Genomic DNA, 26,670 nt, shown 5'->3' on the forward strand with positions numbered 1-26,670 from the left:
CTCTTTCAAGGTTATTAGCACTTTTGTCCTAACCAAGATATTGTGTAGTTGTTGGCATTCTTTTTCTTTCACATTACTTTAGGTTGCTCCACACACAGTGATATCTCAATGGCCCAAAGTCTTGCTTCACATGGCTATTTGAGATATGCGGTAGAAGTGTGATGATGATGTGAATGCTCAAACTTGTTCTGATTGGTTGTGATTATTTAATGTTCCACCAAATTGAAAATCTAAAACCAAAAATTCTGAAACTAAAATAAAATATATTTAAAATAGCTATCAAACTGATGTTATAATAACACAGTTACCTGATTGATGTTCTTCCTTTATTTGAATTTCCATAACAAACTGAAATTAAATGAATGACTGCATTATGAATAGGTTTGCTTGTGACACTCTTCAAAGTAATGTAGTTTTAAACAAACTCAAGTCAGAATTAAATATCACGTCGTTTTACTATTTTGTTCATTTACACAACTTTTCTGGATCTAGAAATCACACATTTAAAATTAGGCTTCTTTATATATTTGACTATGGACCACAAAACCAGTCATAGGGGTCAGTTTTTTTAAATTGAAATTTATACATAATCTGAAAGCTGAATCAATATGCTTTCCAATAATGTATGGTTTGTTAGGATAGGATACAACTATTTGAATATCTGGAATCTGAGGGTGCAAAAAAATCGAAATACTGAGAAAATCACCTTTAAAGTTTTCTAAATGAAGTTCTTAGCAATGCAAATTACTAATCACAAATTAAGTTTTGATGTATTTAAGGTAGGAAATTTACAAAATATCTTCATGGAACATGTTCTTTACTTTATATCCTAATGATTTTTGGCATCATTTTTTTTAAATAATTTTGACCCATACAATGTATTTTTGGCTATTGCTACAAATATACCTGTGCTAATTAAGATTTAGTACTCCTGGGTCACATATACAGGTTTTTCCAAACAGTTGTACATTAGGTCAATTAAAATGAAAGGAGATAAAATTAGGAAATATCTTATTTTAATGTTTGCTTTCTCTTATTTTAAGATTATAGACCCCTAGTTGAGAAGCACTGATCTAGGGATGTAATGGTATGAAAATTTCTTAGCACGATTATAGTAACCAAAATCATTTGAATAATTCCCTTAGCACTCTTTTACAACCTCCCAGCTTTTCAGCCCTGTTTTGACTACACTGCTGTGCACACCTGAGACTGTTACTGAAAACTTTATGCATCATGCTGGACAGTATTCATTAAACGCCAGTTGTTCAAATCGTGGTAATCTAATACGGTTTTAATGATAATAAAAATATGAAACGGTAATACTAACCGTGGGGAATTTTATCATGATTTATCGTCAATCCGGTAATCGATACATTCCTACACTGATCTAAATAATTTGGATGCTCATCATGTATCTCATGCTTTCTCATTATCTCCTCCTAGGTAAAGCCAGGTGGAGCTCTGATCGGTTTGCCTTTGGGCAATTGGTCCGGTGGGGTCATCAGCCCCAATCTCCCCCTGTGCAGCAGCCCTCTGCACATGTATCCCTCAGTGGAGGGCAGCGCCAGCCCCCTGCTGGCACCCAGCGTCTCAACCAGCAAAAGTGGTTCTCCTGTTCCCACTGGGGAGAAGCTTACATCTGCTTCTTCTCCAATGGCGCTGGACCATCCTAGAAACCACGACCACCCTGAAGCCCTGCCCATACCAGAGGGTGAGTGCAGTACCATCAACTAAATCACTCAGAAATAACACAAACAAATGCTACTCCACCTAGCTGCTAAACAATAATGTTGCACTTTCAGATTTTACTTTTCTCAACAACGAGTCATTAGTCAAGTTTTGTTTGTGGTTGTTGATGGAAATGTTGTTGTCTGATTGGCAGACATGCTGCTGGGCTGGTGGAAGGTGACAGACATGGAGGAGCTGAAAGCGTTAGTGAACGCTCTTCACAGCAGAGGCATCCGAGAGAGAGCCCTGCAGAAACAGCTGCAGAAATCCATGGAGCTCATCGCGCAGACCTGTAACAAGAACCGGGAGGGTGAGTGGAATCACTGAAATATCACAATGTGCTTTTGTGTGTTTTATCTTACAGATTTTGCCATGAAAACAGTTCAAGCATACAAAGGCTGCCAGATACTGTTAATTTATCGCTAACCCATTTTAATATATTAACACGGTTACCTAATTTGTCATAAAATGATTGAAAAAGACCTTCATAATGTTTCTTTTTAGATGACATCTAAGGAAAACTTATCATGAAACGAAATATCTTTTTTTTTTTTTTTTTTTTGATTACTTCCATAAAAGTTTATGTAACACTTAATTTAAAGGGATTGTTCACTCAAAAATGAAAATTGTTGTAATTTGCTCACCCTTTACTTGTTCCAAACCTGAATAAGTTCTTATAGTAAACATGAAAGAAGATATTTTGAAAAATGTTGGTAACCAAACAGTTGACAGTAGCCATCGACTTACATAGTATGGAAAAATATACTATGGAAGTCAATGGCTACCGTCAACTGTTTGGTTAATAATTTTAGTAAATGATGACAGAACATGCAGTGTTACAGCGTAATTATACATTAAGTACTGAGTAATATTAATTAACAACATGCAATTGGTTTAGGGTTAGTTGCATGTAATTATGCATACATTTCTGGTAAACTGATGTAAGAAAAAGTAACAAGCTTGCTGTAAAAAAAAAAAAAAAAAGAAAGTGTTTCCCAGTATATTTTTTAAAGAAATGAAATGTGAGCACATTTCTCCAAATTCCGATTTGAGGTTAACTGATTTATAAAGCAAATCAAATAAATCAGAATAACCACAATTTACTACCAGACTTGTTTCCAGTCATAAATAATATTCATAAAAACACTGTCTAACCGACTCAGCCGAGCATGCAGTTGTCAGAATGAGCTGAAATGTACTGGGATGTGCTTTAGGGCTGTGATCTCTCCTGGGGTCTCATGGCTGTCTTATTTTTTGTTTGCAGTGGCAGTAATGGAGGTCTCAGAGCTCGACGAGGGCCAGGTTTCGGTGGAGACGCTGCAGGACTGGTGTGTGGAGGAGCAGGCCATGGAGACTGACATCGCTCTGCTGCAACAGGTGGAGGAGCTGGAGCGCAAAGTCACGTCCGCCAGCCTGCAGGTCAAGGTGAGAGTTTGTACAGCTTCCAGAAACGCATCAAATCGTTGTCATTTCTTCTACTAACCTATACCCCACAATCCTTTGCTTCTCAGGGCTGGACATATCCTGAACCACAGTCTGAAAGAGAGGACCTGGTCTATTATGAGCACAAGGCCCTCCCCAAGCCCCGCCCTGGGGCGGAGTCTCAGGAGGAGCGAAGCTCGGAGAAAGGCCTGATCCGTCGACCCAGCAATCCGCTGGACATCGCAGTGACGCGATTGGCAGAGCTGGAGCGTCACATCGAGAGAAGGTACCTGCGGAGCCCCTTAGGGACCACCATCCAGATCAAACTGGATAATGTGGGTACAGTCACTGTCCCCGCACCTGCTCCATCCACTAGCGCTGGAGGGGAAGGGTAGGTCATCCAGAATGCCAGCCTTCGTCTCTACTCCTCCTCATCCTCCCCCTCCCCCTCTCTCTGCTGGCTGGGGCTTCTCTGCTCGTCCGTCCATCCGTTCTCACCCTGGCTCCGGTTTCGGGTTTTGGTTCTTGTGCTGTGTTTCATTTTTTTTTTCTTCCTCTCGCCCCCTTGCCTGCACCTTTCCTGTTTTTGGATGCATGGTTTTAATCAGCAGCGCACAGACGGAGTTCAGAAACATCTAAACTTGATTTGTTTTCTAATACTTCTAAGTGCATGGTACACACAGCTCTCCGTCCTCATGTATGGCTATGCCACTGAATTGTATCACACTATATAATATGTGTGTGTGTGTGGGTGTTGTTAAAAGCTCAGGGTCTCAGCCAATCAATTTTACTATAGACAAATTACAGGCTTGAAATAAACCCGCTCTCTGATGAGTGTGTTGTGTTTTTGTGTGTCGCAGGGGAGAGGAAGAGATTGCTCCGGGGATGAAGCTGTGGCGAAAGGCGCTGAGTGAGGTACGCAGCTCCTCTCAGCTGGCCATGTGTCTACAGCAGCTCCAGAAATCCATCGCCTGGGAGAGGTCCATCATGAAAGTGGTAAGTCATGTCTTGCACAAGCCAAAGGGTTCACTGTTTTTATGCATCTACAACATATGTTGCAGTTGTCATACTTGTATGCCTGTTTGTGAGTGCAGTACTGTCAGATGTGCCGAAAGGGTGATAATGAAGACCTGCTTTTGCTGTGTGACGGCTGTGATAAGGGGTGTCACACCTATTGCCACAAACCCAAGATAACAAACATCCCAGAGGGAGACTGGTACTGCCCTGCTTGCATCTCCAAGGTAACTGCCTCCAGTTCACATCACCATGAGTACAAGTCCTTATTTGCTGAGGGGCATGTCTCTGAGATGATGAGCTTATGTCTGTATGTGTGCATGTTATATATATATATTTATTTGAATAAAAATATAGTACAAACAGTGATTATTGTTAAATATTTTTAAACACTTTTCTATTTTAATACCTTAGCATTTTATTGATTTCTGTGATGCAAAGCTGAATTTTCAGCATCATTACTCTAGACTTTAGCGCCACATGATCCTTCAGAAATTATTCTAAAATGCTGATTTGGTACCCGAGAAGTATTTCTTATTATCAATGTTGAATACAGTGGAGCTGCTTATAATATACAGTTTTTTTGGAAACTTGTGTTACATTTTTTCAGTGTTCTTAATGAATAGAAAGTTCAAAAGAATAGCATTTATTTAATATTAAATTAAATGTATGCATTTAGCAGACGCTTTTATCCAAACCGACTTACATTGCATTCAAGCTAACAATTTTCTCCTAACATCTGTCCCTTGGGATTCGAACCCCCAACCTTGCGCTTGCTAAAATAGTGTTCTACCACTTGAGCTACAGGAACACATATAATAATAATAATTATTATTTTCTTTTTTGGGGGGGGTTAACTGTATTAAAACAATGGTCTATTAAAAGGATTTGTATTTTTTGCATTAATAATAATAATAATAATGATGCCTATGAGTTATAATTATGTACTCTTTATTTGAACTGTGTTCATGTTACATTATGAACCTGTAAATCTGAACTAGTCCTGAACACTCTTTCAGGCAAGCGGTCAGTCACCTAAATCTAAGAAGACTCCGAATCGTACACCACCAGCCACTGGAGGAAAAAAAGCAACGGAAGCAGCAAAGAAAAGCAAGAAGCAGACTGAGACGTGTGAAGAAGAAGAAACCGCCACCAGCAGCAACAACAGCACCCCAAAGAAAGCAGGCACCAGCTCCACCCAGGCCAAGAAGAACACCTCCACCCCCCCAGCACCCAAACCAGACAGCCCTGCTTGTGTAAAAAGAGCCAAAACAGCAAGAGACAACAACCGGGACTTGGGCCTCTGCAGGTATCACCCGCATTCTGTTACTCTGTGTGTGTATTTCAGCGTTTGTTTTAATGCAGCTCTCATGTGTGTTTGTATTTGTCAGGATTCTGTTGGCTGAACTGGAGCGTCATCAGGACGCCTGGCCCTTCCTCACACCGGTTAACCTCAAATCTGTCCCAGGGTACCGCAAAGTCATTAAAAAACCCATGGACTTCTCCACTATCCGTGAGAAACTCGTCAGCAGCCAGTAAGTGTCTCTCACACGTTTCGAAAAATGTGAAAACGTAAAAGCTGAGAAGGTGGCATGAAATACTGGAAGATGAATAATATATGAATAATTATTCAATTTGAATAATATATGTATTTTTCATTAATATTAAAATAAATGCTAAAGTGTATAAAACATATGTATAGTTAAAAGCATTTTATTCTGATTATTAAAAAATAAAGATTTATTTTTTATAAAGATTTTTATAAATGCTCTGGAACAAAATAAATATTGATAAGCATAACTATGAATGTATGAACAAATATACACACAATAAATAAATACATAAAAATATACACTATACAATTGAATGTATGTCCACATCACGAAAATAACAGCAAATAAGAATTATCTCCATGTATCCTCAAATAAAATACTTGTTAAATGTAAAAAAATAATAATAATAACATTTTTTAATGCCTAAATTAAAATAATATATATATTAAGGCCTTTACACCAAAATAAATGACTGAGATATTAATAAAAAATAATAAAGCAAATAAATAAATGTTACACAAAAATATAAACTTTATAAATGAACATAACATCCATGTCAATAAAATCACAATAAATATAATTTATTTATAAAATATAAAAATCCCATTCATAAACTTGCAATTCTCTAAATAAACGTTTTTCCTCTTAACAATACAAATAAAATATATTTAGCACCGTCTTCCATTATGTGTAGCATATACTTGTGTTTTATGTTTCTTAAATAATAACATGCAGATGTAGTAACTGATTTTTTTTCTTTTTTTTCTTTCTGTTCATTAGGTATCAGAATTTAGAAACGTTTATCATCGATGTCAACCTGGTGTTCGACAACTGCGAGAAGTTCAACGAGGACAACTCTGACATCGGCCGGGCCGGGCACAACATGAGGAAGTTCTTTGAGAAGCGGTGGACTGAGCTGCTGAAGCAGACTAACTGAAGTGGTCTCGGACCACCACGGGCTATCATTTCAATGCTGCGACCGGGGCTCAAAAGCAGAGGAGTCACAGCTCTCTCTTCGACACAGAGCCTTCAGGACCAACCAATCCCACATCAACACCCAAAGAGACACAAGACAGCGGGTGTCTTTGTGCAATACCATTTCCTTCTAGAAAAGAGAAATCGCACTGAAATCTCAACCATCAGAGCTGTACTAAGGAGAAAAATCCCTTTCCACTACTTGTAAATATCTTTTTATTTTGGTTTTGTATTTTTACTTTATCGTTAATATTATAGTGAATGTATTTAATTTTTTTTAAATGATTATTTATGACTAAATAAAAGAAAGGTCCACTCTTCATTTTCTATGAAAAGGAAGAAACAGCAAAACTGCTTTAAATCTAATGGAATGTTTATTTGTTTGTGTTTTTCCTCTCCAAATATGAAACAAAGCCAAGAAAAAAAAAATCTGTTTACACTGTTCTGTGCCATGTGGCATCAGAGTATTCAACCCTCTGAACGTGAACTAACGGCATCACTGTACACACACACACACACACACACACACACATGCAGACAAGCAGGAGGCACCCATGTGTACATACTGTCTATTAATGTCAATATACTGAGTCTTGTTTGGAATGATGTGTACATATTGTTTCAGACATTGGATATTGTTTATGCCTTAGAACGTTTGTAGCAATTAATTTTAGTCTTAAAGTGATTAATAATATACATTTATTGTTTGTACAGTATATACATATCCTCTACAAAACACTGTGGTCTCCTTAATCTTAGTAGTGCCTGCCCTTCAGAACAGGGTATAGGGAAAATAATTAGTTTTTTTTTTATTTTGGTTCTGTTTTATTTTTTCCCTTTTTTGTAATATTATAGTTCTCATGTATACAACACATCAAGGCCTCCACTCAAAGGCATACTGTACGAAACTCACGTCTGAATCCATATGAAAGCTGTCGGAGTATTCTTCAGTATCGCTGGCCCCAGAGGCGCTCAGAGATGGACAGCAGGCGTTCTGTAAGCACCCGCGTGCGTCGTGGCCCACTGGAGGCAGCTAGAACAGAGTTTTTTTGTACCTGCGTCAGAGTACTTGAAGTTATTTTATTTAAAGATATTGTGGGAAACAAATGGTAGCGTTGTTTTTGTAGGAACATTATTTTTCACTAGTGTGTGTGTGTGTGTGTATGTGAGAGTGCGAGCGTGTGTTTGTGCGAATGTGTGGATGTTTGGCACAGACTTATTAAAAGGATGTTTTTAAATCCAGACAGTGTCTAATGTGTTATTTTATTCCTTTTCCCATGTGCAGTGCTGTCATTTTCTTTAATTTCATGGGTCATGTTATTAGTGAAAAATGCATTTTAAATTATTATTTTACTAAATTAATGCCTTTATTCACCATTTTTATTCAAGTGTTTAACCCAAATATAGGCAGAATTTTACAAAAAGGTTGAAAACAAATTGCCATTTTCCAACACATTAGGACTTAAATAGTTAAGATGAATATTCCTATAAATATTATTTTCTTAGATTTTTTCCTTTTTGTATTTGTACTAGGAAAGTATCATCATAAGCCTTAAAAAACGTATTCTTATTGTTATAAACGAGTTTAAACAGTAAGCAAAATCTCAGCAAGGATGACGTCAAATCTGGGAAACATCTTAAGAAATGTGATTGGATTCATAATGATTAAATTAAAATGTTAATTTGTATATAAAAATGAATATGGTTGCATGTAATGTATAAGCGCAAACACATTTATGGCAGTCTAATAAAGTGACAAAACAAATACAGCTTAGTAAACAAAAACCACGTGGACAATCTGGAAGTCACCTGACAGAACCAGGAAGTGTTCGCGAAAGGTAGGTCACGTCTTCGAACACTGCTTACATTTGATAAAAATATATTGAAATGTAATACTAGATTTTTTAAACATGATACTGGATAATTTCGTAATGCTGTCTAGGAGTGACCAAAGGTATTGCAACACGTTTTTCGTCAGTTTAAACAACTTGCGAAGCACATTTGTAATATCAGGTGATTTGTCTGTTTTGAATAATGTGTCAAACTCAAACTCCAGGTTTTAGCGTTAGACTAAACGTGAATTATGTTGTTTTGTCCGTTATGTAAGACACTTCCTATTCCTGTGAATTTAAAGGGACCAGTCAGACTTAAATACAGACATGGTGTCTCTGATCTGCACCTTACAAAGTCATCGAGATGATGTGAACTGCTGCGCGTTCTCGGGCTCTCTGCTGGCCACCTGCTCCGCTGATAAGAGCATCTGTGTTTACTCCGCACGAGACTTCAGCGAGCTGTCCTTCTCCCCGCTGTCCGGACACAGTTACGGGGTGCACTGCTGCTGCTTCAGCGCCTGCGGCAGGTATCTGGCCTCCTGCTCCACCGATGCCACCACCGTGGTGTGGTCCATGGACACCGGAGAGACCGAGGCTGTCCTAGAGCATCCGGGCCGGAGTCCGGTGAGGGTGTGCGCCTTCTCTCCAGACTCATCTTTGTTGGTGTCTGGAGGCTCTGATGGGACCATCGCACTGTGGGACTTTACCTCCAGGACCCTGCGCAGGTACATCAGCTTTCCATCACTGATCTACTGTTTAATGAGATGAATAAATAAAACTCTTGCAGTAAATAAATGATAGGTCAGTTAGGCATATTAAGTGCTATTAACAATATACACTGCTTCAAAACAGCTTCATAATAATTAGACCGGGAAAATCAATGATCCGAACTCAAATTCAAGTTCTGCTCTTAAGCAGCTCTTTAAAATAAAACAATAGTGTCATTCAGCTCAAAGCATTTCAGTGTCAACTTCATGAATTTTGAATCCAGTTCAATTCAGCAGCTGAATTACAAGAAAGCAACAACAACAAAATAATCATTATTCAGCTCAAGTCAGTTAATTGTTGATTTAGTTCAGTTCAGTAACAATATTAATGTTGCAAAATTAATCAATAAACAAATTTGATTCAGCTATCCAGCAATTCTACAGAAGACAACATAATCAGATTCATTAGTGTTGGGGAGTAATGCATTCCAAAAGTGAAAGTAACTAAAAGTAACGCAAAAGTAGTGTAACATTACAATTCAGAGACAATAATATTGTAATATAAATAACTACTTTCAATTACAGTAACTAATAACATATAATGTATAACATATAACATGTATAATGCAGCTTGCCCAACACTTGATCATCAGTGTCATCATCCAGCTCAGTTCAGTACTTTTTCCACCCAATGATATCAGTGTAGTCAAATCAGTATTTAAATATGGAAATAAATGCATGTGTGTATAAATGAAATAAATAAAAACTTAAATAAATCTAAATAAATACAAAAAAGAATAAATACAGAAAATACATAAATGAAGGGGAAAATACTCTAAAAATACAATCAGAGTGGAATTTAATTCAAATTAATTGGTAATTACCATGTTAATAATTATTGTGTTTCATCAATATCTTTCTTTCTTTCTTTCTTTCTTTCTTTCTTTCTTTCTTTTTTTTTCAGGTTTGGGCCAGGTTTGAATGTTGTTGAAACTGTTGTTTAATACACAATGAATTCTTTAATACACAATAATATCATACATTCTTTTTGTATGATAGTTTTAGATTTAAGTCAGATTTATTTTGCACTGCAGCAGATCAAACTGTTTGATTGACACTTGTGTATGTTGTCGTTTAGGACGGGCACAGTGACTGACACCAGTATAGTGGCCTGCTCTTTCACTCCCTGCGGTCAGTTCTTCATCACTGGCTCCACATATGGTGACCTGCGGCTGTGGGACCTGAATATGAACCATCTCCATGCGGAGAAGAACGCCCATGACCTGGGGGTCTCCTGCTGTCAGTTTGCTCCCCAGATAATGAAGGGTACGATTCCTGGATTTCAGTTATTTTAACAAATTACAAAACACTACCTCGCTGTTTCGGAGTAAGCTTAAAGGGTTAGTTCACCAAAATAGCAAAATGATGTCATTAATAACTTACTCTCATGTTGTTCCAAACCCGTAAGACCTCTATTCATCTTCTGAACACAGTTTTAGATATTTTAGATTTAGTCCGAGAGCTCTCAGTTCCTCCACTGAAACTGTGTGTACGGTATACTGTCCATGTCCAGAAAGGTAAGAAAAACATCATCAAAGTAGTCCATGTGACATCAGAGGGTCAGTTAGAATTTTTGAAGCATCGAAAACACATTTTGGTCCAAAAATAGCAAAAACTACAACTTTATTCAGCATTGTCTTCTCTTCCGTGTCTGTTGTGAGAGAGAGTTCAAAACAAAGCAGTTTGTGATATCCGGTTCGTGAACGAATCACTCGATGTAACCAGATCTTTTTGAACCAGTTCACCAAATCGAGCTGAATCATTTTAAACGGATCGCGTCTCCAATACGCATTAATACTGTATGCCTTACACGCAGTTTTAATGGAGGGACTGAGAACTCTCGGACTAAATCTAAAATATCTTAAACTGTGTTCCGAAGATGAACGGAGGTCTTACGGGTTTGGAACAACATGAGGGTGAGTTATTAATGACATAATTTTGCTATTTGGGTGAACTAACCCTTTAAGTATTATTTAGACACACTCTCCTAAATGTAAAGTCATGTAAAGTCAGATACATTTTAGATAAAGACATTTTTGATTAGTGAACTGTGAAAACAAATGTATGTATTTTAGCAAAATATTCAGATGCTGCTGTTCATCATTTGTTTTTGACTGAACAATATTAATTATCATGTTTTTAGTTTAATTTATTATAAATTGTAAATTTATATTTGGTTTAATGCTGTCACCCTAATTGAGATACATTTAATTTAGATAAAGTAAAAATAAATATAATCTAATGGTTATACTTAGTTACAAATGGTTAAATGTACACTATCAAAAAAGTTATTCTTAATTAATAATTTTAATTAACAAGGACACATTGAATTGACCAAAAGTGACAGTAAATACATTTTATAATATAAATTATAAAATAAATGGCCATTACGTTTGGCTGAAAATTTTATTTTGCCATCACGTGAATAAATTATAGTTTAAAATATAAAGAAACAAAGAAAACAGTTATTTAAAAGTGAAGTAGTATTTCACAATATTACAGTTTTTACAGTATTTTTTATCTAATAAATAAAGCCTTGCTTGGCATAAGAAGTGTCATTTTAAAACATCAATCAATCAAGAAAACCTCACTAACAGCAAACTTTTGAATGGTGCAGCTACTTCAGAAGTGTGGCTTGACTACTTCAAAATATGATCTTGTAGCTTTTATAACCTGCAAAAAAGTTTCAGAATAGCTTTTTAGGATGAATCGCTTGATAAATGAACAAAATAAACTCTCTTTGTCTCTCTTTCTCAGGCACAGATGGCTGCTTTCAGTTTTGGCTGGCCTCGTGTGGACAGGACAGTCTTGTGAAGATATGGATCGTCTCTCTTTTGTCTCCTGCAGGTGGCTCCATCTGATACCTCCACACCTGTGTCCTCTGTGTGTGTTTGTGATTAATGATGTTTGTTGATCCACAGGCATTAAGATGCAGCTCGCACACACTCTGACGGGTCAGTCTGCTCCAGTTCTGTCCTGTGCTTTCTCTGCTGATGGACAGATGTTGGTGTCAGGGTCAGTAATGCACACACATACCTGAATAAATCCTTTCATTCAAAAAGTATTTTATCAACATTGAAAATTACAAAGTTAAGTTAAACTGATCAGACCTTAATTAATTCAAAGATCATAGGTTTGATTCCCAGGTAATGAATAAAAAATAAATAAATAAATAAATGTACAAGCTGCTTTGAATAAAAAAGGAATGCTGCAGTTCCACTATTATCCACTGAGTGGCGCTGTGTATTCACAGACATCAGCAGTGTGAACTGAAAACGTCATGATGGATGAGAGCTGGTTCTGAAGTCTGTTGGCTAATAATCTGCTGAAACTGATTCTTAAAGGCCTAAGAGGCTCGTCTGACTCATGTCTTTTAAATGTCACTCTCTCTTATCCCACAGATCGGTGGATAAGACCGTGACTGTGTATCAAGCTGTGAGTCTCATTCATATTCAACAAATATTTCTGTCTATCCAATAAAAATAATAGATGATTGACACTTTAGATGTCATTAGCATAATGTTTGCATTTATAATAACTAGTTGTTCTTTGCAGAATGAAGGTGTCTTACTCCACACACTTAACCAGCATGACAGGTGAGCTGCAAATCATGATTTCTGAGGAAGGCACTGAACCCTGTTGATTGGTCTCTTCCTGTTGGGCAGGTATGTGACGGCCTGTGCCTTCTCCCCCACGGCCCCTCTAATCGCCACCGGCTCCATGGACAAAACTGTCAATATCTGGAGGGTAGAGGACGGCAGCGGAGCTCAGGGTGGGTTCCTGAGCTCTGAAAACCTATGCAAACTGCTTTACACTGAATGTGTGTCATTCCTGCTATATGATACCTCTTAAACTCTGTAACTCTTTCAAAACTTTTTTTTAATTATTTTTTTTTTTTTATAAAAGGGCAATTCATTTATTTTTTCCATTTTTTTTTTTTTTTGAAAACTATACTCTGGTCAAGCTCAAGCACATAAGGGTGTCAGCTGAACTATCACAGTTTACAAAACTGTTTAGATAGATTTCTATAATTATATGAAACAGAATGGAATGTTGCCAATGCTTTCTTCAAAATGAAGTCACTTCCTGGAGGGTGATGTCATTAAGGACATGATTGTTAAAGGGACAATTTTGGACAAAGAGGAAACTTATAAAATCATTGCCTATTAAAATAAGTCTTTTTGAATATAGAATAAAATAAAGAAAAACCCAGAATATTTCTTAATAAATTGCTAGTGTATTATGTTAAAAGGGATGTGGCAAAAACGGCAACATCTACTCAAAACTAAATAGTAAAATATTTTCAAATTAATCCCATGCTCAGTTTATTGCAGTTGATGATTTTAATTAAAACTAATTATTGCCAATGTTTAAAGGGATAGTTCACCCTAAAATCGAAATTCTGTCATTATATACTCATCCTCACTTTGTTCCAAACCTGTATGCATTTATTTATTGTTCTCAAAAAATAAAAAAATAAAAATAAAAACAATATATCAATGGGAACTGAAGCTATTTAGAAACCAACATTCTTCTAAATATCTTCTTTTATGTTGTTATGTTCCTGTTAGTAAATGATGAGAAGCTTTATTTTGGGGTGGACTGTCCATTTAATGATTAAAAATTATTAATTAATAAATGAATTAATTAATTAATAAATCATGTATGATGGGGGTACTGCAGAGAAGGAATGACTCACACACACTCACACACATTCAGGAAGTGAAAATTCCTTTTTGCTTTGGAAAATCATTTTTCTGTTTTATTGGTTCTAAGAAGGATAATAATGATTGTTTGTTCAACAAAATGATTGTTTGCATTTCTTCTTTTGTCATTTTCTCCTGTTTGACTCCTGAAACCGAAGGCAAATCTCTTCCTGGTGAGTGTGTATTACACATTTTTATCATTTGTTTTGGCTGTAACTAACAAACAGTATGCAAAACCTGGCGCCCGGGGTACACAAAATAAACCCTCAACAAACAAACACTTGACAACGAAAATACAAACTGAGCAGTGTTTGCATTGTTCTGTGACTCTGCTAAAGCTCCTGTTTACTGCTGTTACAGAGCTCAAGACATACAAATCATATAATATATTAGAAACAAACCATAACCTAACGATGATGTCTGCTTGCAACCTGAAAACTGTCCCTGAATTCACGTTCAGTTATGCTTGTTCCCGTCTTTCTCTTTTCAGATGAAGCTGCTTCGGTTTCAAGCAGTGGAGGTGAGAGAAATCCAGACCATACAGTACATTGGTACATTAAAAACAAATGTTATTTATGAATTATTTTTACACCTGCAAGCTCAAGTGGGTAAAGAATTGCACAACACCACCAAGGTCATGGATTTGATCCACAGGGAACGCATGTACTGATAAAAAATACATACCTTGAATAGTAGCTTTAAATAAAAGTGTCTGCTAAATGAATAAATGAAACTTCTGCGGGCCTTTTGTTAAGTAAACTATGAGCTCTTGTTATCTGTATGTAATACTGCTGACCATGTTCAGTATTTACTCACCGTTATTCAAAGAGAGGTGTAGCCTCCAACCGAATACACAAAGAAGCAGAAGAATGAGATGTATTCTTCTCACGGCCTTCAGAAGTTTCTCTGGGGTGATGGATCACTGCTGCAGCCTTCAGTCCAAACACAGCGAGCTCTAGTGGGCTTTACATACTCGGACTGCTGTGGAGGAAGGCTGATGAGATCTGCATTATGAATAACAAAATAACAGCTCTCACACGCGAGGAAGTCAAAGTACTGCAAATGATCTGACTGCATCCTGCGCGGATACATGCTGTAGAACATTCCACCTCATGATTTATTCATTAGATGCAGTGTGAGAAGTGTTGACCTGCAGTCTCATCAAGAATTCACTCTTCATCTTCAGCTTAATTCATATTTGGCTGATACATTTCACAAGAAATGTTAGATTGTTCATGATAAAAAAGAGAGACAGAAAAGTGGAAAAGCTTTAGTCCAATTTGCAAGAAAATGTTTTAATATAATTACTCAAAAAATGAATCAAAGATTTATCAGGAGTGTCAAAACATGAAAAGGTAGCATTATCTGGTATTTAAGATAAAACTGCACACAATCACCAGGGGTCCTCTCGGTTTTGTATTTTCTCATCAGGACAGTTATCTCCCAAACATCCCAAATAATTAAAAATATAATTTTAGTTCAAAACTTAAGAACATGTTCATCACAGAATAGGTGTTTTTCCATCATTATATGTATGAATTGCATTTTTTAAGTTCTATTTTTGGGCCTTTTATGCCTCTGTTAGATGGGACAGTCTAGCTGAGACGGAAAACAACAGGGAGACAAATAGAGAAACTTTGGCTTGCCTGAGATGCAGCTGCATTATACAACATGTCGAAGGCTATTGCTACAGATTACATTTTATTAATGTATTTTTGACTAAATTAATAGATGAGACAAAAAAAAAGTGCATGTCATTGACCATATCCAGGTATCATATGTCCTGTTGCTGTCTGTCAGGCAGGAAGTGGAGTGGACGCTCCAGACTGATGGTGAGCGAGTGGTCTGAGGAGGATGTGTTGGCATGGTTACGGGAGGAGGGACTAGAGGCTGTGATTGACGTGTTTAAATCCAATAACATCGATGGAGGGGAGCTGCTCTCTCTCACCAAGGAAACCCTCAGCTCTGAGCTGCACATTGGTAAAGTTACAGCACACATTACTCCAGATCTGTATTCATCTTTCATAACATGCTGTAGACTCTGGATGTACTCTGCAGATAAATTGGTTGTCTCTCTTTATGTATATATATATATATATATATATATTAGGGGTGTAACGGTTCACAAAATTCACGGTTCGGTTCGATACGATACACTGATGTCACGGTTCGGTTCGGTTCGGTTCGATACGTTTTAGATACAGCAAAATGTAAAAACATCTCAACTTTTCAGAATGCCGCAAGCGCACCGCGGGTCATGTGACAAGAACCAACCAATCAGCTTCATCCTTTCCCGTAACAACGTTGAGAGCTCAGCCAAGATGAAGGATCAGCTGATCATAGTTGTATATGGATTGCAATTTTGAAATAAATTTTGTAGCAGAGCTACTGCAAGCGATTTTTAGAGCTGCAAATCCATTTATCCTTCGCTGAAATTTCCGCGTCTCATGGAGAGAGCACGTCATTGTTGCTTAGCAAAGACAGACGCCTCATGAGCGCTTCTGCCCAAGCGCTTTGGAAAGGAGGAGAAAGACGCGCTTAGCGTTTTCCACGCGTTTTTAGGAGCGATATGTGAACGGCCCCTAAGGCGCTCGCTCACTCAGCACGCGCTGAAGGCTCGTTGCAAAATGTCGAATGCATTTAACAGACCAGAAATATAAGATCCTAAAATAACCAACAGGTCTGGTGTTTGGGTTGGATTCCCTGTAAGCTATAGTGTCTAAATGCTGCAGGGATAGTTTGCTGCATGCATGTTTCTCCTTTTTTTTCGTCTTTTCCCAGATAGTACTGACGCATATATCCCAGATATTCCCGCTGGTGTTTTTTTTTTTTTTTTGTATTCCCGCTGGTCTACCCTGTCATGTTGCAGATGCGACATACCGTTGTTTTTTTATCCACCACTCTCTTGCCATCACCATTATAGCTTAAAGGGAATCCAAAGTGCACCCAAACACCAGACCTGTTGGTTATTGGAGGATCTTCTATTTCTGGTCTGTTAAACGCATTGGCTATTTTGCAACGAGCCTTCAGCGCGTACTGAGTGAGCGAGCGCCTGCTGAGTAGCCTAACATAAACATATAAGATGGTGTTTTTTTCTTCTTCGGGAGTGTCAGGGGCGTTGCCTGTTACGTTGTTTGGGTTATTGGGCTACCTTGTTGAACGCATATCATTATATTTCTCTCTCTCTTTTTTTTTTTTTTTTTTTCAAATATAATTAAATACTCCAACGAACCGTTCGGTATACATAATGCGTACCGCGTACCGAACCGAAAGCGTCGTACCGAATGGTTCAATACGAATACGCGTATCGTTACACCCCTAATATATATATATATATATGTGTATATATATATATATATATATATATATATATATATACACACACACACACACAAAATTTAGTGTTGGACTTGGTGGAAATCACCTCATAATAGTGTAGGAATGACCTTAACCTCTAAATGTAACCTCTTCTGATGTCGTGTCATATCATGAGGAGTTATATAAAAGTAACATGGATTTTCACATTACCTAACTACACATAATGTGTAATCCTGGAGAATGTAAACATCAGATTTGTTGAGTTATGTAAAGCACTTGCATCCAGAGAACTTTGTGTGCATTAAAGCTGATTATATCCGTTTAGCCCTAAAACCAGCAGCTATTTACATAAGAAATCCAGTCCTAAATATGCACTTCTAAACAACTTAAGTGAAAGAAATCCCTGCCCAATGCACCGTGACCGTAGAATCGCCTCGTTTCATTTAGCGTGACATTTGAACAGACTTCACTTCATTTGATTTCTCTGCTGCCCACTGTGACCAGATCAGGCCATTGTGTCTGCTTTTCTCAGTGCAGTCAGATGCAGATAAAGCAGTGGCATGTGGTGGGCTGCAATAATGAGAAAGCAAAGTCCACTCTCCGAGTTTGAGTTTGATATTTAGTCCTATAGAAGTTCTTGTGCATGCACCCAAAAGTAAATGTAGCTGAGCACCCAGTACTGTAAATAGGTCATTCACTGGTTTACAGGTAATTAGTGATGTAGAAGTACTTCTAAATCAAACTGAAATGAGATGTTTTCATAGCCTTCTTTGATAATATATACCAAGGGAGGCGATATTTTTGGCCATGACTGTATTATAATAAGTGTCGCAGATTTGATTCATATTGTATGTGACAGAATTGTGTAATGTCCCAGTTGTATAGTTATAGTCCATTTTCACCAGTTATGTCCATTCAGGTTGATTAGCGCAGTGCTTGTCTGTTACCGTAGTCCTTAGAGGACACTTGCTCTTCACCTTTATTTTGCTATTACCCAAGAAACCTTGTTCCTGCCACAGGATAAAATCTAAAGAAGGAAACTGTATCTGTCACAATTCAGACATTTTTCTTTTAACTTAGTATTGCAAAAGAACATATCTGCAAAATGTAAACCCTCTTTTCCTAAAAACAAAGGCCAAACTTGCAAGATGTATACTCGGAATTCATCGAAATTGCATATTTGGTTTTTGTTTTAAACTCATGCTCATCTATTTTTGCCTTTGCCTGATTGCAGTAATATTAAAGAATTGCTGTTTGTGCTGCACGTTATATCTACTGTATTTTTCGGATTAGAAATCGCACCTGACTATAAGTCACATCAGTCCAAAAATACGTCATTATGGGGAAAAAAAAAAACATATAGAAGGCGCACTGGACTATAAGTCACATTTATTTAGAACCATGAACCAAGAGAAAATATTACCGTTTACAGCCGCGAGAGGGCGCTCTATGTCTTCAGTGTAGACTACAGGAGCACTGAGCTGCATTAGAGCGCCCTCTCGCGGCTGGAGACAGTAATGTCTTCAATTGGTTCATTTCTCTTGGTATTGTACATTTCTCTCGGTTCATGTCAAATTAATTTTGATAAGTCGCACCTGACTATAAGTCGCAGGACCAGCCAAACTATGAAAAAAAGTGTGACCTATAGTCCGGAAAATATGGTACATTAGTTCCAGTTTCTGCACAGCATTTACAGAAAGATAGGCACACTAATGAAACTGGAGGCCAGACCACTGCTGCTGTTAGTACAGATGTATTGACACCTGTACTTGTGGGTCCCACTTTTCTGTGATTGAGTGGTGCTGAAGTGTTCTTGTGCTCTCTCAGAGTCTCTGGGCCTGCGGAGTAAAGTCATGAAGAAGATTGAGGAGTTAAAAATGGCTCCTGTCTCTAATGGCACTCCTGACGAGTACCTCTGTCCAATCACACGCGAGGTCATGAAGGACCCAGTGATCGCCGCCGGTGAGTGTCTGAGAGTCTGTTCACCTGCTTGACTGGGGATTTTGTTTTGAGTTGAAACATTTTCTTCTCGTCTTCTACCTGCAGACGGCTACTCGTATGAACGGGAGGCTATTGAGAGCTGGATCAACACGAAGAACCGCACCAGCCCTATGACCAACCTACCCCTGCAGACCACTCTTCTGACACCCAACCGCACGCTCAAAATGGCCATTTTACGATGGACCGCTTGTCAGTGATTTCAGATAATAATGAGCCCAGAACAGAAGTCTTTCTAGGACTGGATCACATTAGCACGCTGTACATTTTAGCGCTTTAGCTTTTAACAGACTATAGTGATGTCTCAGCTCTTGACTTGAGCTCAGGTTCAGCCTTAATCCTGAAAGTGAGAGAGGTTTTCCATTAGATGTGATGGGAGCTTCATGCGATCCTCCATCCACAAAGTGACGATCATTATGTCACAGGAAGACTGAAGAGCAGGTGGTCCAGAATCAGGCTAAAACTACTAAATGCATCTCCAGCATAGTACAGCAAAGTGTTGAGTGGCCTTAAACATCATAATAAATGTTTATCATCCCCTTTATGCTCTAAAGCGGACAGTTTGCCAGCATGATTATACAGTTTCTAGCACATAATTATGATTCCTCCTGCATCTCTCATCGTGACTCACAGGTCTGACTATAGGTGAAATTCCTCAAGCGATTTACTCTTATTTTATGCAATGATTTTTAGGATGAGCTATTAATCATTTAAAGGGGTTATGCGTGTATAATGATGTTGCTCATATGAAGTAGTTTACATGCTTAAAATCAGGTAGACGTTTATTAGTGGATAATCATTCATTGTAGCCAGTTAAGTGACTGGATTTAAAGGGGTCATATGATGCGATTTCAAGTTTTCTTTTCTCTTTGGAGTGTTACAAGCTGTTTGTGCATAGATAAGATCTCTAAAGTTGCAAAGACTAAAGTCTCAAGCCAAAAGAGATATTCTTTATAAAAGTTAAGACTCGTCCATTCTCCTAAAACACCTAATTTAAACACGCCCCCATGTCTACATCATTGTGTGGGAAGATTTGCACAACACCACCGAAGTTTGATTCTCGCTGTATCATTGTTGCTGCTGCCGGTGCCATGTCATGGAAATGCTGTGTGTTTCATTGCAAAAGTGAAATTTCTTTGTTTGGCCTTCCCAAAAAGTATACAACTAGAAATCAGTGGTTAAGTTGTAAAGTTGTATACTACAACATTGTTCCAGAACAGTTTAAACCAAATATTTGTGTGCGCGCAACACATATAAGGGAGGACTGTTTCATGAACCTACAGTGCTGGCTGTTCTGACTCAACCTGCAAGTACGTTTTCATATTTAAAGAATTTGCCACTGATTATTCAAACGTGAGTTTTGAGCAGTGAAGAGTAGCGCTTATGGTTTTTTGTTTACGTGGCATAAAAAGACCATATTAGGGGCCGTTCACATTTTGCTTCTTTTGCGCGCGCAAGTTCGTTATTTCCAATGTAGGTGCGCGGCATACGCACTCATAATGGAAGCGACGCGGTCGCGATGCGGTGCGACGCGCCCGTTTTTTCCAGGCACGTCCGCACTGCATTGAGATAAAAACATCTCAACTTTTCAGAATGTCGCAAGCGCACCGCGGGTCATGTGACAAGAACCAAACAATCATCTTAATCCTTTCCCGTAACAACGTTGAAAACTCGAAGGAAGGAACAGCTGTTCATAGCTGTATATGGATTGCCATTTTGAAATTAATTTAGTAGCAGAGCTACTTAGAGCGATTTTTTGTGCTGCAAATCCATTTATCCTTTGCTGAAATTTCCGCGTCTTCATGGAGAGAGCACGTCATGGTTGCTTAGCAAAGGCAGACGCCTCAGGAGCGCTTCTGTCCGAGCGCTTTGGAAAGAAGGACAAAGCGGGGCGCCTAGCGTTTTCCACGCGTTTTTAGGCACGATATGTCAACGGCCCCTAAGTCCTTATAATCTGTAATTATGTCCTTTTTTTGATGGTTTTATTTATTTTGTCTTGTCGCACCGGGACACAGTATGCTAAGGGACGTAACATTTCCATCACATGCTTGAGGTATTCAGCCAATCACAATGCACTGGATAGCTGGCCAATCAGAGCACACCTCGCTTTTCAGAACGATGAGCTTTGTAAAAATCAAAGCGTTTCAGAAAGGGACATAAAGGAGCAACCATAATGTACAGTATGTGGAAAATGTTTTTTTTATTTATTTATTTTTTTTTTTATACCTTAAACCACATAAACACATTGCATTACACCAAATACACAAAATAATCTTCTTTTAGCAATGCCATATGACCCATTTAAAGCTTCACTATGTAGCGTGTATATATATATATATATCTCTCTACACTGATGACAGTCTGGACCTTTACCTACATGAGGTGGTGGGTGGTTCATGCTGGGATAAACCTGTTGTGAGACTAAAAACCATGCAGAAATAAAATCAACCTGTTGTACAGCTGACTTTTGGCTTGTGATTCATTTTAATATTAACTGATTGTACATGTACATGAACAATGTATCATGTCAAGTTGGATGACATGTAACTTTCCACACAATTGTGCAACTGTATGATAAATCATGCATTTTATTTAAGAAATGAATTTTAAGTAATCATAATTAGAAATTAATGAAAATAATATTTGGGACTTTGGTATAGGCATAATGGCAAACCACTAAGCAACCATCTGCAGTAACAAGTACACACTATATCCAAGCAGCCATATAAGTAGAAGTGCATAATTAAGAATTTATTATAAGAAATTAATATATAATATAGAAATTATTACATTATTATTTTAACAATAGGCCTTGGCTATCGTCAGCATTCAAATGAAGTTTATCATAAAGAAATGTTAGATAAAGTGCATAATATAAAAACATAAAAACATTTTTATACATCCTACAGTCTTGTAAGTCCATAAACTGATCGTCTTTCCCCTAATATTTTTTATATTAGGCTATTATTATTATTAATATCCTATTATTATTGGTTTTATATTTTTATATTCGTTTATATAAATGTTTTCCTTTCATTTCATCTCATTACTTCACGTTCTGAATACTTTTGTAAATATAGCCTACTGTACATGCTGGACATGGCAATAAAGCTTTTTTATTTTTTATTATGCTGACTGGAATTTTTGCTGGAATGCAGTTTAAATGTAACAATTTTATTTCGGCTAATTAATAGACCATAATTATAAATACTATAGTATTTCATTGAGGAATTAATCATTCACGTAGTTTCAAAGGTAAATGAAAACACAACACGCTCATTTATCATCACACATGGGCATAAATACAATCATAAAGACAAAACTTTATTGGTATATTTGTCAGATAAGTGATAAATGAGCGTGTTGTGTTTTCATTAAGCAACAGTCACTTTATGACATTATAAAAATAAAACAGAAATGTAATAAACTAATAACTAAATGGAAGTCTTAAACTGGGGTTTATTGTATATGTTGCTGAAATATTCAAATACAATACGTAACAGCCCTATACATGAAATTAACTGCAAATAATGTACATACCAAATAACATCTATGTCCTCATAGACACCTGAAAATGGTTCACTAAAACATGCATGTAAACCTGGTCTCCTTTATACAGTTCATATCAATCTCACAATCATAGTGGTATTTCATAATATATAGCTGTGCAAAAATAACTAATATATAAAATATAATATTGTTTTAATCAAGACAACCAAGCCATAAATAAATTAGTCCAAACAGGGAGTAGTTCATGAAGAAATACAACACGCTTCTCCTCAAACACACACACACACACACACACACACACAGACTCGCCACCATTCAAACAGGAAATGCTTCTGAATACACACAGGACCGGTCCACAATCTTACTGTAAGAGACTGTTTAATCTTGGTAGACGTGCTATGTCCTTGCTGAAGTCTAAAGTCAGGTATCTTAATACACTTCTAATAAATCGTCTGTATCATATCTCAGCTCTTTTAATGTGCAGATGCAGCGTTGCTCATTTAAAATGTGCTTAAATACCTCGGAAGCTGTAGTTGTAAACGGAAATGCAAGGCAATCTTTTACTCGTGTGCGCTTTCCAGGAGCACACACACAAAATGCTTTAAACTTAGTCTTCAAATCGACTCGAATGACATTGGGTTGTTGATGAAAACCACAGCTCCTATATTAAAGACTGTAAATAACTTGGTGCTTAACATAAAGTAGGAGTTCGTAGCTACACGTTGGACTCAATAAAGGAGCGTTTAGGTTTGATTGAACTGATCAGGATGGGGTTGTCCCGAGCCAGGCTGGCCTGCTTGTGCTTCGTGTCGTTGTAGTGCTGCTGGATAGGGTTACTGTCCTTGTATCCGGGTCCAGGTGTATGTGTGCTGTTATGGATGGGCTCCTGATAAGAGCTTGTTTTAGCGTATTGGAGGTCACTGCTCAGTCCCTGTGAGTGCGTGTTCATGACAGCACTTACATTGTGACCTACGAGCCCTTCTGGCACAAGTCCTTGCCAGCCGTAACTGGACACCAGGTTGCCATGATGGCCTTGCTGCTGCTGGAAGCGTGCAGTCTTGTCAATGATGCCCATAAATGGGCGGGGCTTATGCTCCGATTGCCTCGTGCAAGTGTCGGCACTCGCCACAGAGTTGCGCATGCGGCTGGTTTCCGCCAGGTTTTTGCTGGAGGAGCTGGACACTCTCACGCTGCTGCTCCTGCAGAACTCCCCCCTTGGCTCAACGCTGCCCTCCGCCTTCTCAGCATGACCAAACTGAGTGCTGCCCTCTCTGGTACCACCGAGTGGACCCCTCTCAACACTGTCAATGTCAATGCAGGGCCCTGCTCGGAGTGAGGCGGGCCGGTGGCGGCTGGGCATGGGGCTGGACCCGGCGCTCTGCGGCGTCCTGCCCTCGGCATGAAGCGAGCTGCTGTACTCTCGGTTTTTCATGCTTTGAGCCTGTCTGGACGGAAGACGTCTGTGGGCGGCCCGTCCGGGGGCAGCTGTGGGGACGGCAGACTGGGCATCCGATATCGCCAGGCTTAGAGAATCAGGCAAGGTACGGCTTTGATGCCAGCTCTCCTTCCTCTTCTCCTGCCTAGAGGATTCCTGCTCACAACGCTCCTCCTCCTCATCTGCCTGCAACATGTTTATGCTGAGGCTGTCTGGGCTTTTCTCCAAACTCTCAATGTCCTGGTCTTCATCATCGTCATCATCTTCTTCTTCCTCATCGTTGTCTTCCTCATGGTGTGAGGGGTTGCTGTGAGAGGAGGGGTGTTTAGAACCCTGGCGCTGCAGGTGTTGGCACTCTTCCTCCACACGTGCCAGCAGACGTCTGATCTCTCGGTTACTGGGGCACAGACGCGCCGCTTCATAAAGATCAGCCAGCGCGGCTGCAAACTGCCTAAAAAGAGTGAAAAACACAGGAACTGGTAAATAATTAATCATCATTATAAACTATATGCAGTAGATGGTATAGATACATGCGCTCTCTCTCTCTTTGAACCTAGTAAGCTGCCTCACGGTCTACTTCCTACACAGGAAGCAGCCTACATAAACAGGATCTGGAACCACAATGGAACTTTATAAATGACTAATGTAAGATTCTCTTCACAGGCAGCAGCTTTAAAACGACACTTCTGATTGACAATTATACATTGGCACGTGGAGATGTTAACACTGGGCTGTGAGCAACTGGGCTGTTAACACACATCAAGTAAACTTTTGAAATGGTTAGAAATCCTAACAAAGGATAAAAAAAGTGTTCAACAGAACAACATAGATAGAGCTCTCTTTATTAATTCACATAATGTTGAGAAGGTCGACTTTGTGGAGGACTGTAATTAAATAATTTAGAAAGATGTTACAGAAGTAGGTGTTCAGTGCTACTTGGCTTAGTTAGCCAAGACTACATGATAATTCAATTTTGAGTGATGAGAAGATACTGTATAGCCTGGGGACATAGTCATGGGTTCCTTATGTGTCATATAAATGTTGTAGGACCCTGGGAACATTGGAATCACTCTATCATACAGGCTGTTTAATACGAGCTATAAATAATATAAAAGTGGGATTGACTGTGCTAGTCAACAAAAAAAGCACACGGCTCAGATAAACCATCAGCATGACCGCTGAGCATTACAAAGCAGATTTAAGGCAGTAGTTCTGTACTTGAGTGAAGTCTGTTCCGCTGTGTCATCAGTACATGATGGTTCCAATTTTGTTCTGGTGTATTTGTTGCTTCTAGCTTTCAGAAAAATGTTATGTGATGTTAGTGATGTGATGTGATGTCAGTGGTTAAACCACATTGTTATAAAAAAATATTTTTTTGTGTACAAACATAAAAATAATGACTTTATTCAACAATTTCTTCTCTTCCATGTCAGTCTTCGATGGGCGGGCGTTCATTACAATGCATGCGTGGGATGCTCCTGATGCAAGAGCCAGCATTCAGCAGCATTGCATACATTATGGTACTCTTGTAAACGCATTTCAAAAAATGACACTGAAGAGAAGTTATTTCTTAAAGCTGCAGTTGGTAACTTTTGACGCTCTAGCGGTTAATAAACAGAACTGCTTGCGTCTTGCGGAAGAACATCGTAGCCGGAACTACTTCTCTCTGTATAGGTCTATGAAGAATCACAAAGGTACTGGGTTACTCCGCTGCGGTATCCCCGAAGCAATCTAAAATAGTCCGAATATAAACACTTATTATAGGTGCACCCTAGTGATTCAGGACAAGCCAAAAACACGGTTTGGAAAATGGATTCATGGTGTACTAGCTTATTATATACATTTTTCTACATTTTGAACACAAAGTTACGGACCGCAGCTCTGATTGGTTGATTTCTTACCGGGAGCGGTCAGTAACTCCAAATGGCAATGGGACCACTGGGAGGAGCCAGAGGAGCTTGATTTTTTCACAGATTATCTATCATTATGACAGGTTTCACAAATATGTAAAAAATATATTTTTACAAAAGTTACCTACTGCAGCTTTAATAAAGTTATTTTTGTTTTCCTTGCATACAAAAGTATTCTTGTAGCTTTATAACATTAAGGTTAGAGCACTGATGTCATATTTTAATATTTTAATGATGTACTCAAGACCTTTACGGGCCTTGAATGTGGTAGTTGTGTTGCTGTCTATGGAGGGTCAGAAAGCTCTCGGATTTTATCAAAAATATCTTAATTTGTGTTCTGAAGATGAATGAAGTTCTTAGGGGTTTGGAATGAAATGAGTAATTAATGGCAGAATTTTCATTTTTGGGTGAACTATCCCTTTCATTTTAGACTAACCTACTGTATAAACTAGCTTTATAAAACATTTTGTTCAAAAACTAAAATGCAAATTAGCAGTCCATG

The 26,670-nt window shown here is 38.2% G+C and overlaps 3 protein-coding genes across 23 annotated transcripts in view; 2 read left to right on the forward strand and 1 right to left on the reverse strand.

Annotated features, from left to right (window-relative positions):
* The window catches only part of LOC113092959 (bromodomain adjacent to zinc finger domain protein 2B-like), a 79,946-nt gene extending 72,010 nt beyond the window's left edge, over window positions 1-7,936 (forward strand). For 14 of the 19 annotated variants that reach the window (XM_026258790.1, XM_026258808.1, XM_026258766.1 and 11 more), the window contains 9 exons: window positions 1,444-1,711; window positions 1,883-2,038; window positions 2,993-3,153; window positions 3,240-3,541; window positions 4,011-4,146; window positions 4,245-4,391; window positions 5,184-5,473; window positions 5,556-5,699; window positions 6,498-7,936. In XM_026258790.1, the coding sequence (XP_026114575.1) occupies window positions 1,444-1,711; window positions 1,883-2,038; window positions 2,993-3,153; window positions 3,240-3,541; window positions 4,011-4,146; window positions 4,245-4,391; window positions 5,184-5,473; window positions 5,556-5,699; window positions 6,498-6,654 (1,761 nt within the window). In that variant the 3' untranslated portion in view covers window positions 6,655-7,936. The remainder of the gene's footprint in view (window positions 1-1,443; window positions 1,712-1,882; window positions 2,039-2,992; window positions 3,154-3,239; window positions 3,542-4,010; window positions 4,147-4,244; window positions 4,392-5,183; window positions 5,474-5,555; window positions 5,700-6,497) is intronic. The other 5 variants (XM_026258839.1, XM_026258880.1, XM_026258873.1 and 2 more) reach the window with 1 other exon arrangement.
* Window positions 7,937-8,429: 493 nt separating this feature from the next.
* Window positions 8,430-19,853, forward strand: LOC113093073 (WD repeat, SAM and U-box domain-containing protein 1-like). The gene is made up of 13 exons (XM_026258918.1): window positions 8,430-8,530; window positions 8,827-9,249; window positions 10,370-10,557; window positions 12,049-12,138; window positions 12,213-12,306; window positions 12,693-12,726; window positions 12,847-12,887; window positions 12,957-13,063; window positions 14,156-14,170; window positions 14,488-14,517; window positions 15,798-15,977; window positions 19,143-19,277; window positions 19,362-19,853. Exons 2-13 carry the CDS (start codon window positions 8,852-8,854, stop codon window positions 19,511-19,513), a joined length of 1,464 nt encoding a protein of 487 aa, XP_026114703.1. The 5' UTR covers window positions 8,430-8,530; window positions 8,827-8,851; the 3' UTR covers window positions 19,514-19,853.
* A 2,899-nt stretch (window positions 19,854-22,752) lies between these two features.
* The window catches only part of LOC113093078 (protein TANC1), an 87,777-nt gene continuing 83,859 nt past the window's right edge, over window positions 22,753-26,670 (reverse strand). For all 3 annotated transcript variants that reach the window (XM_026258935.1, XM_026258930.1, XM_026258942.1), the window contains one exon: window positions 22,753-24,709. In XM_026258935.1, coding sequence (XP_026114720.1) covers window positions 23,539-24,709 — 1,171 coding nt within the window. In that variant the 3' untranslated portion in view covers window positions 22,753-23,538. The remainder of the gene's footprint in view (window positions 24,710-26,670) is intronic.

Source organism: Carassius auratus, chromosome 6 (genome assembly GCF_003368295.1).
Source record: "Carassius auratus strain Wakin chromosome 6, ASM336829v1, whole genome shotgun sequence".
Lineage (NCBI taxonomy): Eukaryota > Metazoa > Chordata > Actinopteri > Cypriniformes > Cyprinidae > Carassius > Carassius auratus.

What these genes read in the sequence shown, in the direction of transcription:
- LOC113093073 (XM_026258918.1), top strand. Translation starts at nt 8,852, where the DNA reads ATGGTGTCTCTGATCTGCACCTTACAAAGTCATCGAGATGATGTGAAC. An exon ending in TGCTCCCCAGATAATGAAGG is followed by an intron (nt 10,558 to 12,048) that starts GTACGATTCCTG and finishes TCTCTTTCTCAG; the next exon opens with GCACAGATGGCTGCTTTCAG. An exon ending in CCGTGACTGTGTATCAAGCT is followed by an intron (nt 12,727 to 12,846) that starts GTGAGTCTCATT and finishes TGTTCTTTGCAG; the next exon opens with AATGAAGGTGTCTTACTCCA.